General features: G+C 42.9%; 2 protein-coding genes across 3 annotated transcripts in view; one reads left to right on the forward strand and one right to left on the reverse strand.

The window, feature by feature from the left end:
• The first annotated feature begins 1,444 nt into the window (after window positions 1-1,444).
• On the forward strand, window positions 1,445-4,182 carry ndufa5 (NADH:ubiquinone oxidoreductase subunit A5). The gene is made up of 5 exons (XM_070549808.1): window positions 1,445-1,540; window positions 2,584-2,628; window positions 2,709-2,825; window positions 2,900-2,965; window positions 4,010-4,182. The coding sequence occupies exons 1-5, from the start codon at window positions 1,520-1,522 to the stop codon at window positions 4,109-4,111; spliced, it is 351 nt and encodes a 116-aa protein (XP_070405909.1). The 5' UTR covers window positions 1,445-1,519; the 3' UTR covers window positions 4,112-4,182.
• cog5 (component of oligomeric golgi complex 5) overlaps window positions 4,046-15,913 on the reverse strand; it is a 70,230-nt gene continuing 58,362 nt past the window's right edge. The window contains exons 11-22 of one of the 2 annotated variants that reach the window (XM_070549797.1): window positions 13,227-13,308; window positions 11,669-11,873; window positions 10,698-10,859; window positions 9,688-9,787; window positions 8,877-8,987; window positions 8,655-8,717; window positions 8,119-8,222; window positions 5,750-5,987; window positions 5,594-5,670; window positions 4,968-5,094; window positions 4,824-4,903; window positions 4,046-4,401 (exon numbers count right to left, since the gene is read on the reverse strand). In XM_070549797.1, coding sequence (XP_070405898.1) covers window positions 4,275-4,401; window positions 4,824-4,903; window positions 4,968-5,094; window positions 5,594-5,670; window positions 5,750-5,987; window positions 8,119-8,222; window positions 8,655-8,717; window positions 8,877-8,987; window positions 9,688-9,787; window positions 10,698-10,859; window positions 11,669-11,873; window positions 13,227-13,308 — 1,476 coding nt within the window. In that variant the 3' untranslated portion in view covers window positions 4,046-4,274. Of the gene's footprint in view, window positions 4,402-4,823; window positions 4,904-4,967; window positions 5,095-5,593; window positions 5,671-5,749; window positions 5,988-8,118; window positions 8,223-8,654; window positions 8,718-8,876; window positions 8,988-9,687; window positions 9,788-10,697; window positions 10,881-11,668; window positions 11,874-13,226; window positions 13,309-15,913 lie in introns of both variants that reach the window. The other variant, XM_070549795.1, reaches the window with a different exon arrangement.

Here is a 15,913-nt window from a genome sequence, read left to right on the forward strand (position 1 = left end):
TTTGTGTGCTCTGATGTCATCAATTGTCTTCATGAACCCCTCTCTCGTGTGCTGTTGAAGGATGACATCACTAACATATTATGTGTCATCTGAAGTGCGGGCAATTTTATTTTGTCTTTCCATACACTTTCATGGATTATACACATAACTGGGGGAGGGGAGGGGCTGTTGCCTTATATTGAGAAGGTTGCAGGTTCAACCCCCAGCTGCAGCCTTTCTGCGTGGAGTTAGCTTGTTCTCCCAGTTCATGCATGGGTTTTCCTCTGGGTACGCCAGTTCCCTCCCACTAGTCCGAAACGTGCACGTCAGGTTAACCGGTGAATCTAAATCTAGGTGTGAGTGGTTGTATGTCTCTTTCCGTGTGATGGACTTGGGACGTGTCCCCCACCTCTCACTTGGTGACTGTTGAAGATGGGCACCAGTTCTCTGCAAAGGTGGCCATAGAAGAATATACGAGGCTTACTGGGGAAACGGTGAAGCTGAAACATAACAGGTTTATTGGTACAGCTACTGTAAACAAAAACACTTTGGGTGTTGGTAGAAAACTGGGAAATGAGTTGAAATGGAAAAAAAACTAAATGACTAGGAAGAATGCTTCTAAGACAGAACTGTGCTTGGATGTCCACAAACTTCATTCACAGCAGTAGAGTTTATGTTAAATGAATTTCCATCCCACAGAGTTCCAGCTTCTCTTCTGTAGACTGAACGAACCAGAACAGCTCGACTAGATGCTCATCTTCCAGCTCCCTTAGCAATGCTCCTGTTGTGAAACCCCAGGGAATTCCAGCAGCTGGACAGTACAAACCGTACAAACTCATGGATCCTCCCCATGAAATTGTTCCCCGCCCCGATCTGCTTACTGCAATCAGGGGTTTTTGGCTCAGATCCGCTTCAGCTCTGAGCACAGTTCCATCAGGATGGTCCTTGGAAACTTGAAAAGCAGCTGATGAGTCAGCTTCATGTTGGTCCAGAAAATCATACGGGTCTCTAATCCAGGCTCTCTTGTCTCTGCTGCAGTTACAGGTAAGTTTGCTCCTGCTTTAAAATCCATTCATGTTACAGATTCATTTTGTGTCTCACCAATTTGCACACATACTTTTATATTACAGTCATCAGGTTAGCACATTTCCACAGCGAGCTGGAGTTCTGCCAGAGAACAGGTGTGCCTGGATTTTGTGTGGGTGTGCTTCATACTATTATTGGACTGGATCATTATGTTCAGGTTCATACGTTGCCCCAGGTGTGTCCTGGTCACAGAAGGTTGCAGAAAGCTGAGTTATCATCCTTTCATATTAAGGGTCATGTCAGGGTCATTTTTATGTAAAGTTGAAAAGAAAATGTTTAACTTTTCATAGGAATACAAAAGGAAGATGTTGGGTTCAGATTGTGAAACGAAAAAGATCACATAATCTATTTGTACCTCTACGTTTTAGGAATAAAGTTCGTTTTAAAGAAAAAAAAATTGTGACGTCATATTCAGTGGCCGGAAATTACGAACAGCTTTCGACTTTGGTGAAGAATGGCCGGGGTTCTGAAGAAGGTACTGTTGAGGTCATGGCTGTTGTTTTCCATCATACATCTCCCACACTCGCAGCGGGTCTGTGTCGGTGTGGTGGAGCTCCAGCTCCAGAGTCACGGTGCTAGCTGTTCGCTTAGCCTGCTACGAGACCCATTGTTTTTTAGCATCGTGACCGCGATAAGATACTGTTTAAGGGCTCTGAGACGACGCTGTTCAGCGGTTAGGTTAATTTATAGTCAGAAACATCCACAGTTGCACGTTTCTGTTCTGTATGTGGACCACGTTAGAACCTTAAACGACGCTAGACCCGTCGTGTCCAACTATGGTCCTCGGAACCCCCTCCAGCATATTTTAGTTGTTCCTTTTAATCAGAGTGGTTTAACAAGTTTTAGGCAGAGCGTGATGAGCTGCTGAACAGGTGAGATGGAGCAGGTAAACAACTAACATGTACTGGATAGGGCCCCCTAAGGACCACGACTGGGCTGTTAAACTCATATTTATATCAGACGTCACAGCTTTGTCAGGACTAGTTAAAGCCAAATCTGGAGGTGTTACTTAAGTGCGTTGCTGCTGAGTTGGTTTGTTAGGCCTAATAAGTCCTGCAGTTCAGAGCAGAACTATGTTTTTCATCCGGCACATTTAAAAGTCCCACTGCAATATTTATATACAGACATGCAAAACAAAAGAAAAACCTTAAAATTTCAGTCCAAGTTTTATTTCTATACTTGATATTTACTAGGGCTGGTAAAACAGTTTCCTCCATCATAAATGGGGCAAACTAGAGCTGAAACCAGTTAAACCAGTGCGTTTTTGGGGCCCACAGTGGGTTACTCCATTTGATTCTCAAATCCATTCAAACTGAATTTGTTTCAAAAAGATTTTTTCTATAAGTGATGTAAAAACTACAAGCCATCCTTTGATATGTCATTCATCCATATTTTGTGTAAGAAGCTCAAAGGTTAGGGAAATGGAATAGACTAAAACATTAAATGATGAATTCAGGTACATTCTTTATTATTAAAATTACATCACGTTGGATTTTAGTTTCTCCATTACTCTTTCAGACAACCGGCTTGGTCGGCCTCGCGGTGTCCCAAAATCCACATGAGGTGAGCCTCTTCCCATTTGTCTCCACCGCAGAAAGGATTTTCTGTCATGTTTTTTACTAAAAAGCTGCGTTATCTCTCAGCATCTCAGGATTCTCTACACAAAGATTTTGGCGTCGCTACAGAAGATGCCCCAGGATGCCGCGTACAGGAAGTACACAGAGCAGCTGGTCAACGAGCGCTTCCACCATGTGAAAACGGTGAGCTTCCAAAGTCAAGTGCTTTGACCACGCCTCAGCGGTCTTTGATTGGCTGAAATTATTTGTCTTCACAGGAGCAAGATGTTGAGAAGCTAGAAAAGAAAATTAACTGTGGTCAGATTGAAGAAGTCATCTTCCAGGTAGGAATGAAATGTGTGTGTGTGTGTGCTATTCTGAACTCTGTAAAGGTACCAGAACCATCAGGGAACTAAAGCTTAGATTGAACAATCAGCTAGACTGGTCACTGCTGGGTTTGTGTAGCCAAATCTCAAAACCAGTTTAACAACCAGCTCAAAAGACACCACTGTTTCTTCTGTTGGATCTTGGAGAAATTCTGAGTTTAGATTTGTATAAAGGAAATATCTGGTTGTTCTGATCATCTGAGAGAAGTTAACAGAACGTTTTTCTCACATGAATGTCTTGAGCACAATTCAGCTGAAATCTAAAACCGTACCAAGTTTGGTTCTGGACTTAAACACTCATAACATCTGAAACTTGGGAGACAGTCTTCCTCAAAATCTAACGCTCAATGATCGTAGCTGGTTTTGAGCTGAAGGGCGTTACATCATGAGACATCCATGAAGGATTAAATTCTGTTGACCATCCATTCATCAGCTGGTGTCTGACGGGGAACTGGGTGTTTTGCATGCGTCTCTGCGCGGACCATTATAGATGTGACACACACTCACTGATCCTGATCACTTCCTGCTCCTAAAATCATCAGATAAATGAAGCTCAGCTGTGTTGACCTTAATCTAAATGTTGATTAAAATCATGTATTTAGGTGTAATTGTTTAAATTGTGATTTTTCCTATTAAAACATAATGGAGAAAATGCAATGATTTGCCACAACTGGGGATTTAGGAAACCATTTATTTTTCACTTCAGATAAAACCATAAATAAAAATAATTGAAGCCTACTTTTGATGCACTGGTGTGTCCCCATTCTGGTGAGCAAACATTTTGAAAACACAAGACACTTGTCAGTTTAGTCTTCAAAACAGGAGGACATGTAAATCATTTGGTCACATTCCACTTTGAAATCATGCTTTTATTTTGTCAAATGATTTTAATAATTTGTTGCTGTTTACATTGTTTTATAAAGATGAAATGGACACCCAGCTAGAGTTGGTTACTATAGCAACACAGGAAGCCTGGTCCTTTAACATGTGCTCTGTATGTAGGCGGAGTGCGAGCTGGCTCTGTCCAAGAAGATGTCCGAGTGGAAGCCCTGGGAGCCGCTGACGGAGGAGCCTCTGCCCAACCAGTGGAAGTGGCCCGTCTGAATCCACCCATCGTCTTTGTGTAAAAATAATAATTCTGCTTCTGTTTAAATAAATTAAATCTTTCAAATGGCTCATTTAGTATTGTCTTCTCCTGTGGTTTTGTATCAACTCTAAACTTTACCACCATGTTAAACAGACTCTGCTGGGCTGTAGCTGGACTGCCTCAGGTTCTGGTCTCCTGATCCACACTGGTAGCTCTCTGTAGCAGCTGGAGCATGATGGGATAGATGGGGGCAAACTCCTTCCCCTGGCGAGCTCTGACAGACTGAACGTAAGCCTCCAAGGCTCCTCTGGGGAGACGAGAAGAGAACACGTCTCATCCTCAATAAACCAAACAGGAACAGATCACCCAAAACAAACTTATCTAGTGACATGAAAATAAAAACCTCAAGCAGAATAAAAGCTTCTCAGAATGGATTTAAATGATCTAAAACTACTTTTGTGTTCCTCGATGAGTCTGGTTTCATCACTCCAGACGGCTTACAAACAAAATACTTCAAACGTAATAAGACCCTGAAAGTCTACGGAGAGAACAAATGTATGAAAAAACGAGGCAGAAGTCAGATCTGTCAGAAGAAACTGGACTTCTAGTTTCCTCAAAAGTTGTGAAAACATTTAAACTTTACTGAAGTTAAAAATCTCCATTTGCTTCATGATGACATGGAGAAATCATTCGGCCACTAGACGGTGGAAACGCTCCACATCAACTCACCTGATGAGGGTGAGTCGGTCTCTCTCAGAGGGGTGATCATCCAGCCACTGGGAGTAACGGGTGACGGACCACTCTGCTCTCTGAGGAGGGAACCAACAGTTAACCTCATGAACTGTGTGTGTGAGAGAGGGAGGGAGCACAGACCTGGTTGGGTGACTTGAGCTCAGGTGGGGCTCTGGTGAACAGGAAGTGAAGCACGATGCTGTAGGGGATCAGGTCACCGACAGCTGGACTGCTGGCGATCAGCTCACTGGTCTGAAACAGCAGCGGTCTGAAAGCAGGACATCGTGAGACGGACCATCATGACCAAGTCCAGACTCTAAAACTATCATCACCGTTAAACCTTCTCTGCACATCCCTGTTTCTGGATCAACTTGAACTTCCGTGTAGCTCCAGATACCAGCAGTTAAAAGACTAAACAGGACTAGACTAAGACCTGAAGGACGCATGTCCACCAATCAGACTGAAAAATGACCCAAGTTCCACACATCAAGAATTTCATTGGTTCCTGGCCTTAGTGGTTGTGACATAACAACTTTTACCAACTCCTGTTTCTGTACTTTAATTCCTTTTTTTCATCATTGTTTTTAAACAGTCAGCTGTTTCTAATGCACAAATCTTCACTGTCTAGTCTTGTGTTCTCATCTTCCAGTGTTTGTACTTTACACACAGTTACCTGTGATATGCTGCTGGTGCACCTGGATTTCTCCACTGTAGACCAATCAAGGATAATTCTATTTTCAGTGGAGTGTTTGAGGATTAGAACACACCTGAAGGAGCGCAGCATCCTGTATGGTTTCCCCAAATCAGACACTCTTCTGCACAGAGGTGCCACGGCCATTTCCATCTGACACACAGACAGAAACACCATGTCTGATTTGGACCGGACTAGAACTTTGACCCCGAGCAGCTCAGAGAGCCCTCACCTGAGCAAAGTCAGCAGCCAGCCTCATCTTCCCCCCCTCCCCCAGCGGCCGCAGCAGGCTGGCATGGCGAAGGAAGAGCTTGATGGCTCTCTGAGCGACGGACTCTGTGCTGTCAAAGATGAAGTCCAAACACTGGAAGTGTCTGAAGTAGTCGGTCATCACTCTAGAGATGAAACCCTGCAGCTCCTTCATGTACAGGGAGCACGGGACGTCTGGTTTATCAGGGCTGGACAGGGGCCTGAAGACACACACACACACACACACACACACACACATTAAAGCAGAACTAAAACAGAGCTACTCTGGTTCCCATCAGTCTGATCCTTTTTGTGCACACAGAGGAGAACCAGTCTAATGGTGGAGCGGCTGCCTGTGACGGTTTTGGAATAAATTATTATAAATCTTTTTTTCTTTATTTGTTTTTCAGTGAAGAACAAAAAGAAACAAAACCCAGAAAATTGACACCTGCTAATAAGTTTCATCACAAACTAAACAAGTTTCCAGTTCTTATTGTTGACTTCCACCTTACTTAAGGATTCCTGGTAAAAACTGAGAAATGAAACAATAAAACTGTCTTAAATAAAGCAGAATAAGTCAGCACAGAAGCCCTGGAGAAAAAACAAATAAAATAAATCACTTTTTTTTGTTGTTTTTTTAGTGTGACCACATTTTTTCTGAAGAGAAAAAAATAATAATTTAGAGGTTTCCAAAGAATTTTTTTTTCTCATTGTGAATGATTTTTAACCACCCTGAAATTCTTAAGACTAATTTCTTTGAATCTGTCTGAAATTACCTTTCCTGACTTGAACCTTTATGTGGTTTTATATTTTTCAGCCCTGAGAGGCTAACAGGAGAAAGTTCTGGCAGCATCTCTGATTAGTAGCCACTGAATATTTTTTCTTGTTGTCAGAGCCCAGAGAGGAAATAAGATCATATCGCTGTTGCGTGAGCTAATTCTTGTGTTTGTTTATGTAATGCTTAGTGTGGCCACTGGGGAGCAATGTATGCATGTAAAAAGAAGGTCCGACTACATTAGGAGTCAAAGATTAAACATCTGGAGTTTTCTGAGTGGCAAATCCACTAAGGCCCAATCCTCAGACACTTGCACCCTTCAATTGCACGATCCCGACCTGGGATGCGAGTGCGTAGGGTGTCCAGATTCTCAAGTGAGGAAGTTGATCACGCCCATTTTGCACCCTAGACGTTTTAGTGAAGTGCCTCGTGATTTTTATCTTGAGAGGCGCTATAGAAATGATCTTTTCTTCTTCTTTCTTCTTCCTGATCCACCCTTCGCCCAAGTCTGAGTTGATGCAGACTTGGGCGAAGGGTATTACCCACAATCCATTGCTGCGGGAGAAAAAGGCTCAAGTGCCTTTGCTGAAAATAAGTATTTTCAAATGAAAGTTGTTCATTTTAGGATGATTAATTGATGCTCTGAATGTTTTAGACAAAGCAATGAATGTAAATTTATTTCAAATAATTGTTTGGTTGTTTGTTTGAAAGTTTTTTTTTAAGTAACACAGCAACCAGCATCCCGACACGTGTTGTGGTCGATGACGCAATGCTCCTAGTCTCAAATCAGCAATTATTTGCACATTTGTTTACTACGGACTCAAAGCCTTACTGCACACTTCCTCCAAGCGCACTTTACAGAAGACTGCAGGGTGCAGTGTGAGTATTGGGATTGGGCCAAAGACAATTCCTGCACGTTTTAGATCATGAACACAGCCACTTCTGTAGAAACCAATGAAGGCTGAGACATTTCAGCAGTTAATATCAAGTTGTTGAAAATACGAACGCACAGCAAGGAGATGTTTTTTGTTTTTACAACAGGGAATTAAAAAGGACACTGGGGGGATAAAAGCAAGCCAAAATGGCAACAATTCCCTTGTTGATGTTATTAAATCTCAACAGAAAGCACCTGAACGCTTCCAGACCTACTGTCCAGATGTTAAAATCTTCTTTGGATAAGAAACAAGTTTCTCAGTGGCCTAGTGGTAGAGTGTCTGCCCTGGGACTGGGGGATCGGGATTCAAATCCCAGTCGGGTCATACCAAAGACCCAATGCCTCCCTGCATGATGCTCAGCTTTAAGGTGTTGGACTGGGGGGGTTTAAAAAACCAAATAGTTCCCGAGCACAGCCACAGCTGGAGCTCACCGCTCCCCACAGGCAGACGAATTTCACCAGTGTGTGATGACTAATGGGACTTTTGACTTTAATAAATGTCTTAAATCCTAGATATTTTTCTCCAAAGTGGTTATTTCCATCTTCAACAGACCACTGATATTTTAAGTAATTCAGGTGATGATTTATGCACATGTTAAACCAGTGTGGTTCTGGAAAGTGATGAGGAAGAGAGGCTCCTCACCCTGAGAAGTCCTCCTGGTGCAGCGTGATGATGATGGCCTCTATGGAGTCACTGACAGACTGCACCAGAGGCTGCACAGCATTTCTCATCAGAACCTGGACTCCCTGGGGTCCAAAGAGGAACACACGGTGAGGGAGACAATCACAGACCAGGAAACAAGCTTTCAAACAGTTCCCGTATCCGTGTTTAAAGGGATATTTCATCCCTAAGTGAAATTTTGTCTATATACATATTTCGTGATTAATTTGAATCACTTTTGCACACAAAATTCTAGTACCTGCTATTCACCTTCACTGTTTTAGCTAAGCTAAAGCAGACGGGCTGCTGCCAGACCAGGAGAATTACTGCGCTGGTTACAAAATGCTTTTTTCTCATTTACCTAACTCTGGGGAATACGGAAATAGACAAATTTTCACTTAGGGGTGGAATATCCTTTTAAGATTGTGTGTGTGTGTGTGTGTGTGTGTGTGTGTGTGTGTGTGTGTGCGCGCGCGCACATGCGATAAATACAGAACCATGAGCACACACTGAAATACCTCCAAAGAAGAAGAGAGTGCCTCTACTGCAGCTGGTGGACACGCCCCCAAACCAGAAATAATCTGGAGCCAAAAAAAAAAAGCTATTCATTATTATAATTAATTATAATTATATTATAATTTTTGTTGCGTGAAATGTGCGTCTTGAACTTGTGGATGTTTGTGTAGGTTCTTAACATTTGAATCAACCTCTAATAAAGTCTGGAATGTGTTTCCAGTTACCTTGGTAACAGCTTGCTGCAGGCAGAACAATGAGTTGACCACAGCAACGTTCCTCCTCTGGCCCTCTGTCAGCGGACCAATCACCTGGCTGGCATCCCCTTGAGTGCACAGCTGCACACAAATGTGGGCAAGAATGGAATGAAAGTTAGAAACACAGGAGAACAGTATCCCAGAAATGTTAGGATCTATGGTTAAAATTAAACTACAGCATCTTCTCTCTATTTAGAGGTTTTTAGTACCAGTGCCTGATTAAACAATATATAAACACTTGATATAAAACACAAGTCAAAGTAAAACTGCTAGGATTCAAAAATTAAGTTCAGCTCATGACTGGACCATGCAGGCCACTGCAGATCTCGTGTGTGTGTGTGTGCAGGCCACTGCAGATCTCGTGTGTGTGTGTGTGTGTAGGCCACTGCAGATCTCGTGTGTGTGTGTGTGTGTAGGCCACTGCAGATCTCGTGTGTGTGCGTGTGCGTGCGTGTGTGTGTGTGTGTACATCATCTGGATCTGCTGCTGTATTTGGGACCACTGTTGTTTTATGATATGGTCTGGTTGAAGCTTCAGACAGACTGTCTCTCATCTGACCCTTGAGTACTTTGGTACCCAGAGGAGTCCATGATGAACTCCATGAGTTCTGTGGATCAGCTCCCTGCCGACCTAACAGTTACCATGAGTGTGCATGAAACACACAGATGTTTCTATAGCAACACGACGGCTGATTTCCTGTGATCCAGACATGTGGCTGGTTTGTGAAAGATACGTTGTGATATGTTTGTGAAAGACCACGGGGGACGGCAAAGAGCTTTACCAGCTGTTCTGACTTGACAGCGAATAGTTGGATGGTCTTGGCAGCATTCTTAGCCACAGCGAGAGCGAGGTTTGGATCTACTAATGCCACGTTCAGCTCACTGGAATTCAACACAGAGAAAATCCTTGTCAGCCAATAAAAACTCAAACACTCATTTAGATTATAGCTCTGAAACAATCGTCATGGTAACAAATACATTCAAGCATGTGTACTTTTGTCTCTGCCATTTACCCCGACATTTATTTGTGAGACTGAAGTCTGAAGAGTCAAGGGTGGTTATTTGGGGGTGACATCACAACGAAACATGGAACATCAGTGAGGAAGAAAAATACCAACCGATCCAGTTAATGTTCATATCAATGCATCTCGCAGATACGTTAACCCAAAGCAACGTACAAATTAAAGGTGTAGCGGAGGATCTTTTTCTTTTAGGAGGATCATCTGAACCACTGGTCTACATAACTGTCAATCATTCTGCTGAAGCTTTCACTCGAGGCTGTCGTTGTGCTCCTTCCTGGGTTAGTTTTCCCTTCCTGCGCATTCTGTTCATGTGTAGAGCAACACGCCTTCATTCCTCGCCATTCTCACTGGGTTCTTTTGAAAATAGCTGAGAGTCACAAGATAAAGAGTACTTTTGAAGTCTATGATAAGAAGAGAGAGGCTTTTAAAGTGAGAAATAAGACCAGAGTTTTTTTTTAGAAGACTCTTTTCAACAATGGCGTGCGCTGAAAGCGAAGGCTGCGTTCCCCACAAACGCCTCTGTCTCGCTTTTCTGCTCGACAGGTAAGCCAAAGTTCAGCTATTTGGAGAAATTAATTTCAGATTGCTGCTAGAAGAAGAGCTGCAAGGCCGGCAGCTACTTATAAACAGAGCGTGCATTTTTTATAAACAGGGAGAAGGTGGATCTTTCCTGAAATTCGGAAACATCCTCCGCAACACCTTTAACCTAAACATGTTTTTACGCGTGTGTGTGTGTGTGTTTGCGTGTGCTCACAAGGGCTAATACTCACCTGCTGATCGTCTTAATGATGCTCTCCAGCTCATCGCTGGAGGGGGGATTGCGACCCCCCATGGGAAAGACGAGGTTGATGGGATCAAACAGACGTGAGAGAGACTTGGAGAGGTAGGCTGCCTCATATGGTTGAAGGGAGTCTTTCAGGGCTTTCTCTGGGCTACACACAATAGAAAAAAGCCTAGTACATCTTTACAGAAGCCAGTTATTGTATGGATATACAATCACTGATCAGATGGGCCAACAAAATGCAGCCTTTAGAGTGGCATCATGTGCTCTAATGATCAATATTTCAGTAAGAACGTTCTAATAGAACAGTTAAACAGGTACAGCAGTATTTATATATCCATTACCATTTCTGATTTACATGAGGGGGTACGGTATTTAGATCTGCCCATGTGACAAATAAGGAACCTTGAGTCAAATCTGACACTTAAGATGGTCCTAGAACAACTTTGTTTACATTTGAGCATCTATAAAACATATGAAACTTTATTGGGGCTCAAAATGGCCCAGGAGCCCTGATAAATGGCAAAATAAAACCAGTGTTTCATCCACATAGGCTCAGGCACGGCGCTGCACCACACATGAAATTCTAGTGCCACAGTTATAAAATCAATACTTTATAACCTTTCATTAACCCTGTAAAGGGTCGTTTCAGCACCTACTGGCTCGAGGAAATTATTTAAAAATGCGAAAAAGTTGTACAGTATCCCTTTAGGGTGATGCGTCTTGTTTATGGTGTGCTAAACCAGCTTTTGTCAGAACAGACAAAACTTTCTCTCAGTGGTCTTTACAACATTACTAATTTACAAAAGAAAGCAGGTCAGAGACAGCACAACCTTTATGTATGCTACACTGGACACCCCAAGCTGCCAATATTCAACAAGGTAAACAACATGATTTTGAATTCTAGAACTGCTTTAACAAGATGGCTTTGATTGTGTTTCTGCATTTGTCTGAACTCACTTGTAGTCCTGTTTGCCATGTGTGAAGAGGTCTTGGCTCTCCGTTTCTGGAGCAGTGATATCCAAAGAAGTGTCCGGTCCTCCACTGTTCATCAAAGCCCCCTGCAGACTCGTGCTGTATTGCTGCAGGCGGCGCCACAACTCATTGTACAATCGCAACAGTTTTGGATACTCCCCCTCAAAAGCCTGTTTCAGGAATGAAGAGGCTAGGAGCAAAACACAAGCGTGTGACCAAAGATAATTCATAACAAAAACACTCAAATATATGAAAAACAATAAAACAACCAAGTGAGCAATACATTTCGATGCTACAAGATGAGTTTATTGTGCACCCTTATCTGAATTCAAACTCTTTAATGAAGCTTCAGCATCTCAGTGTTTAGAAGTCTCAACTCATCTTCTGCTTATCGGGGTCTGGTTCTCAATGGCAGCAGAACAGCCAGGGAGACCCAGAACGTCTTCTCCCCAGCCACCTCCACCAGCCCTTCAGGTGAGCTCCCCGAGGTGTTCCCAGAACAGTCTACAGATTGAATCCCTCCAGCAGGTCTTGGGTCAACACCAAGATCTCTTCCTAGTTGAACATGCCTTTATCACTTTAGCTGGCTCTTTGATGTGAAGCATTTGTGAGTTTTATTTTCTAGCTTAGCTCCTTCACCACTGTAGATGCTGCCCTGCCCGTCGATTTCCCGCTACTATCTTCCCTCACTCCTCCACCTGACGTAGGACCTCTACCTAGGGCTAGAGTCGACAATCCAACCTTCTGTGGTTGAGAACCTTGGCCTCGATTTCTGAGGTCACACTGATAAAATATCAACTGTGCAGACAAGGTAATGAAAGGAAACACAAAGATGTCGCTGCATTACTCAGACGTAAAACAACGTCCTTTTTTATTAACAGTCTGTTAGAATTTAGTTAGACAAAGCCTAACAGACATGTTCAGCTAAGTGTGTGTGTGTGTGTGTGTGTGTGTGTGTGTGTGTGTGTGTGTGTGTGTGTGAGTGTGTGAGAGAGAGAGCCCAACCACTTCTCCTTTTCTCACTTCATTACAAATAATCAAACAACTCTTCAGAAATGCCTCCACGTGATCTGTGAGTGACAAATGTTTTTGTTAAAATAGGTCTGTTCTCTCTCTGGCTCTCAACACTTATGCATCCATCAGGTTTATATACCTACCATTTTGCTTTTTGAATTTAGTTTCCATTTCATCCTTCAATCCCTTCAATTAGTTTTTGTTAAGTCTAAAAGTCTCCTCTCAGAGAAATGTAACCAAAAAACTTCTAGAGGAAGGTGACCAGATAAATGGACCACCTCAAGAGCTCTAAGCCTGAATAAAGAAGCTCTTCTCTTCTTCTCTGAGGCTTAACACAGCCATCCTACAGACATAGATCATTTTAGCCACTTGGATCCAGGATTGCATTCTTTCAGTCGTGATCCAGATCTCACAACCACTGCACATGAAAATCCTGAGTGTTAGAGTCCTGCAGGCTGAGAGGTTGTCAAGGACTGAAAGCCTTAAAACCACAACTTAGGAACAAAAGCAGGAAATGGACCAAACTTACCTTCAGTAGCTCTGTGAAACTCATCACTGAGTGTGCTGGTTACTTCTGTCCAGAAGACATATAGAATATTGGGCTGACCATCCTGTCATCAAAATAAAAAACAATTATCAGATGACCTGATCAATTATCGTCAGTTCTAATCAGCTAGTCAGTTCGCAAGAAATACGTCTAACTCACACCCTATTTGTTATTTCTCTTAATGATTTGCTACATTTAAAATTTTCATTGTAATTAATTGTGATTTAACAGTTGTGTTCACACCAGCTTTTGACACGTTTGATCACGGCATCCCCATCAATCATTTAGAGTGCTGGGTGGGAAATACAGGGGTGGCCCTCCAGCGGGTACGATCCTACTGTTAAGACAGGAGCTTATGTGTCATGATGGCTGAGGAATTCTCTCCTTGGGAGACTCCAGTGAGTGGAGCAACAGGGCTCTGTCTTTGGCCCGCTGTTATTCGCTCGTTACCTGCTGCCTCTGGGGGTGCTCCTCTGTCAGCATAATGCTCGCTTCTGTGGAGGATGTGAAGTCCAGGATGGCCTCAAACATTTTGCATATCAATGAGAGCAAAACAGAGGTCATCATTTTTCACCCGAGAGCATGTTTGTCTGGATCGTGATAAAGACCTTGCACAGTTGTATGGCCTTGTTTTTTTTTGTTTTTTTTTTACCTGTGACGACTGGCTAAGATTAAGCCCTTGTTGTCCAGGGCTCATTTGGAATGTGTGATACATGCCTTACTTTTTATGCTGGACGGAGTCGAGCTGCAGTTGCATGCTTACAACTGGTCCAGCATTTGGCAGCAAAGTTCTTGACTGGGAAAAGGAGGAGGGGTCATGTCACTCCTGTGCTGGCATCTTTGCACCGGCTTCCAGTGTATTACCGGGCTAAATTTAAAATTCCCCTGCATGTGTTTAGGGCCCTGCACAGGCATGTTCCATCTCACTCTCTTTGTTCAGGTGAGCAAAATTTGTGGTTTGTCCCATGGTCCTAACTTAAGTCATGAGAAAATAAAGCATGTCCTGTATTGACACCAACCCTCTGGAATGGGTTGCTGTCAGGCCCTGATGGTTCAGATGCTTAAGAGTTGCCTGAAGACTAAATTTTACTTGGTGGCCTTCCATTGTGGTACCAAGACTCTGACCTAATGCCTTTTGTTTATACTCATTTTATACTGTTGCATGTCTACATGGCAGTGCTTCTTATTCTGTATATCAATTTTTACTTCTGACAGTGCGTCAGGGTTTTATATGGTCCTTATCGAGAGAATCCAGTTAAGGTGGCTCAGAAATCTGATTAGGATGCCTCCTGGACGCCTCCCTGGTGAGGTTTTCTGAACACGTCCAGCTGGGAGGAGACTCAAAGAAGACCTAGGACATGCTGGAGGGACTATGTCTCTCAGCTGGCTAGGGAACGCCTTCGGATTCCCCGGAGGTGGCCCAAGTGGCTGGGGAGAGGGAAGTCTGGGCCTCCCTGCTAAGGCAGCTGTCCCTGTGACCTGACATCGGATGGATGCTTACACTCCAAGTGGTATATTGTACAATTTTAACAAGTTTTTTTAACTAGAGGACAGAAGCTGACAGATTGAACCAATTCGCAGCTCAACATATAGTCTAAGTAGAAGGAGCTTTACTCCATTCCAAGGATTGGGCCAGCTTTTTCTTTATCCCTTCAGTTCAGCTGCCTGCTGCTGGTCAACTGCACAGATTCAGAAAATGAGAACACACCAGAGAAACAGCTGGCCTTTTCAGCAAATCTGATCCATAAAACCATATTTTCAGTTCAATTACTTTTTCAAAAGATGTACTTTGTCAACAATTAGCTTAGTGTTAATACATCAGAACAAGCTTTTCCATACATCAACTTTTCTGTTTTATACTCGGTATAATTCTATTACCAACCTCAGTTGTTCTCTACATCCTAATAACAATCTTGGGACCAGTGGTCTGTTTTTAGTTGCCTGCTCCTGTTCCGCCCACTGCATGCGTACTACTGCCTACACCAGCAGGAGTTGCACTGGGTCCTGCTGATCTCGTGAGAAATTTTCTGAATAAAATGTCCAGAGTGAGGTCCTTCATAGCCTTCATTTTAACATGCTGTTAAACAGTAGCCCTTTCAACCTTCTGAAACAATTCTGTTCACAGCTTTAGATAGACAGTGCCCAGTGAGGTACACACCCTGATACCAAACAGCACTGTGACTACTTCTCAGCCTTTAAATAGGCTGACTTACTGATTACCAGACTGGAGACACCAGTGATGCTGATTACTGGGCACACATCCCTGTAGTCAGACCCTAGGTTTCCACATTTTTGTTCAAACAAGTTTCATTACATAGTATTTTATTAATTTACTCATTTAAAGGTGCATGATGCAAGAATGAAATAGGAATGACATCCTATAGTCACATTTGGGTCCATGTAAGTGACTCTGCCTCCTCCCGTTTGTGAGTTTCATGGCTGTTGCCAGTCACGAATCAGTGCCAGAATATTCTAGATGACAAGCGAGGAGATGTCATACACAGTAAGTTGGTAAGTAGATAAATACATATCATTGTAATACTGAGTCGCTGGTAATTGAAAAAGTAGCTTGAGATTTTTTTAGAGCAGACTATTCACTTTTAATTCACTGTCAGCACTGTTCGCTTAATGTTAGCCTCCACCCTTCTTTACCACATATCGTCATCATC

This window comes from Nothobranchius furzeri, chromosome 1 (assembly GCF_043380555.1).
Source record: "Nothobranchius furzeri strain GRZ-AD chromosome 1, NfurGRZ-RIMD1, whole genome shotgun sequence".
NCBI classification, from domain to species: domain Eukaryota; kingdom Metazoa; phylum Chordata; class Actinopteri; order Cyprinodontiformes; family Nothobranchiidae; genus Nothobranchius; species Nothobranchius furzeri.

Coding starts and splice junctions, on each gene's coding strand:
- ndufa5 (XM_070549808.1), top strand. CDS start 1,520: ATGGCCGGGGTTCTGAAGAAG. Junction 2,826..2,899: donor GCTTCCACCATGTGAAAACG/GTGAGCTTCCAA, acceptor TTGTCTTCACAG/GAGCAAGATGTTGAGAAGCT. Junction 2,966..4,009: donor TTGAAGAAGTCATCTTCCAG/GTAGGAATGAAA, acceptor CTCTGTATGTAG/GCGGAGTGCGAGCTGGCTCT.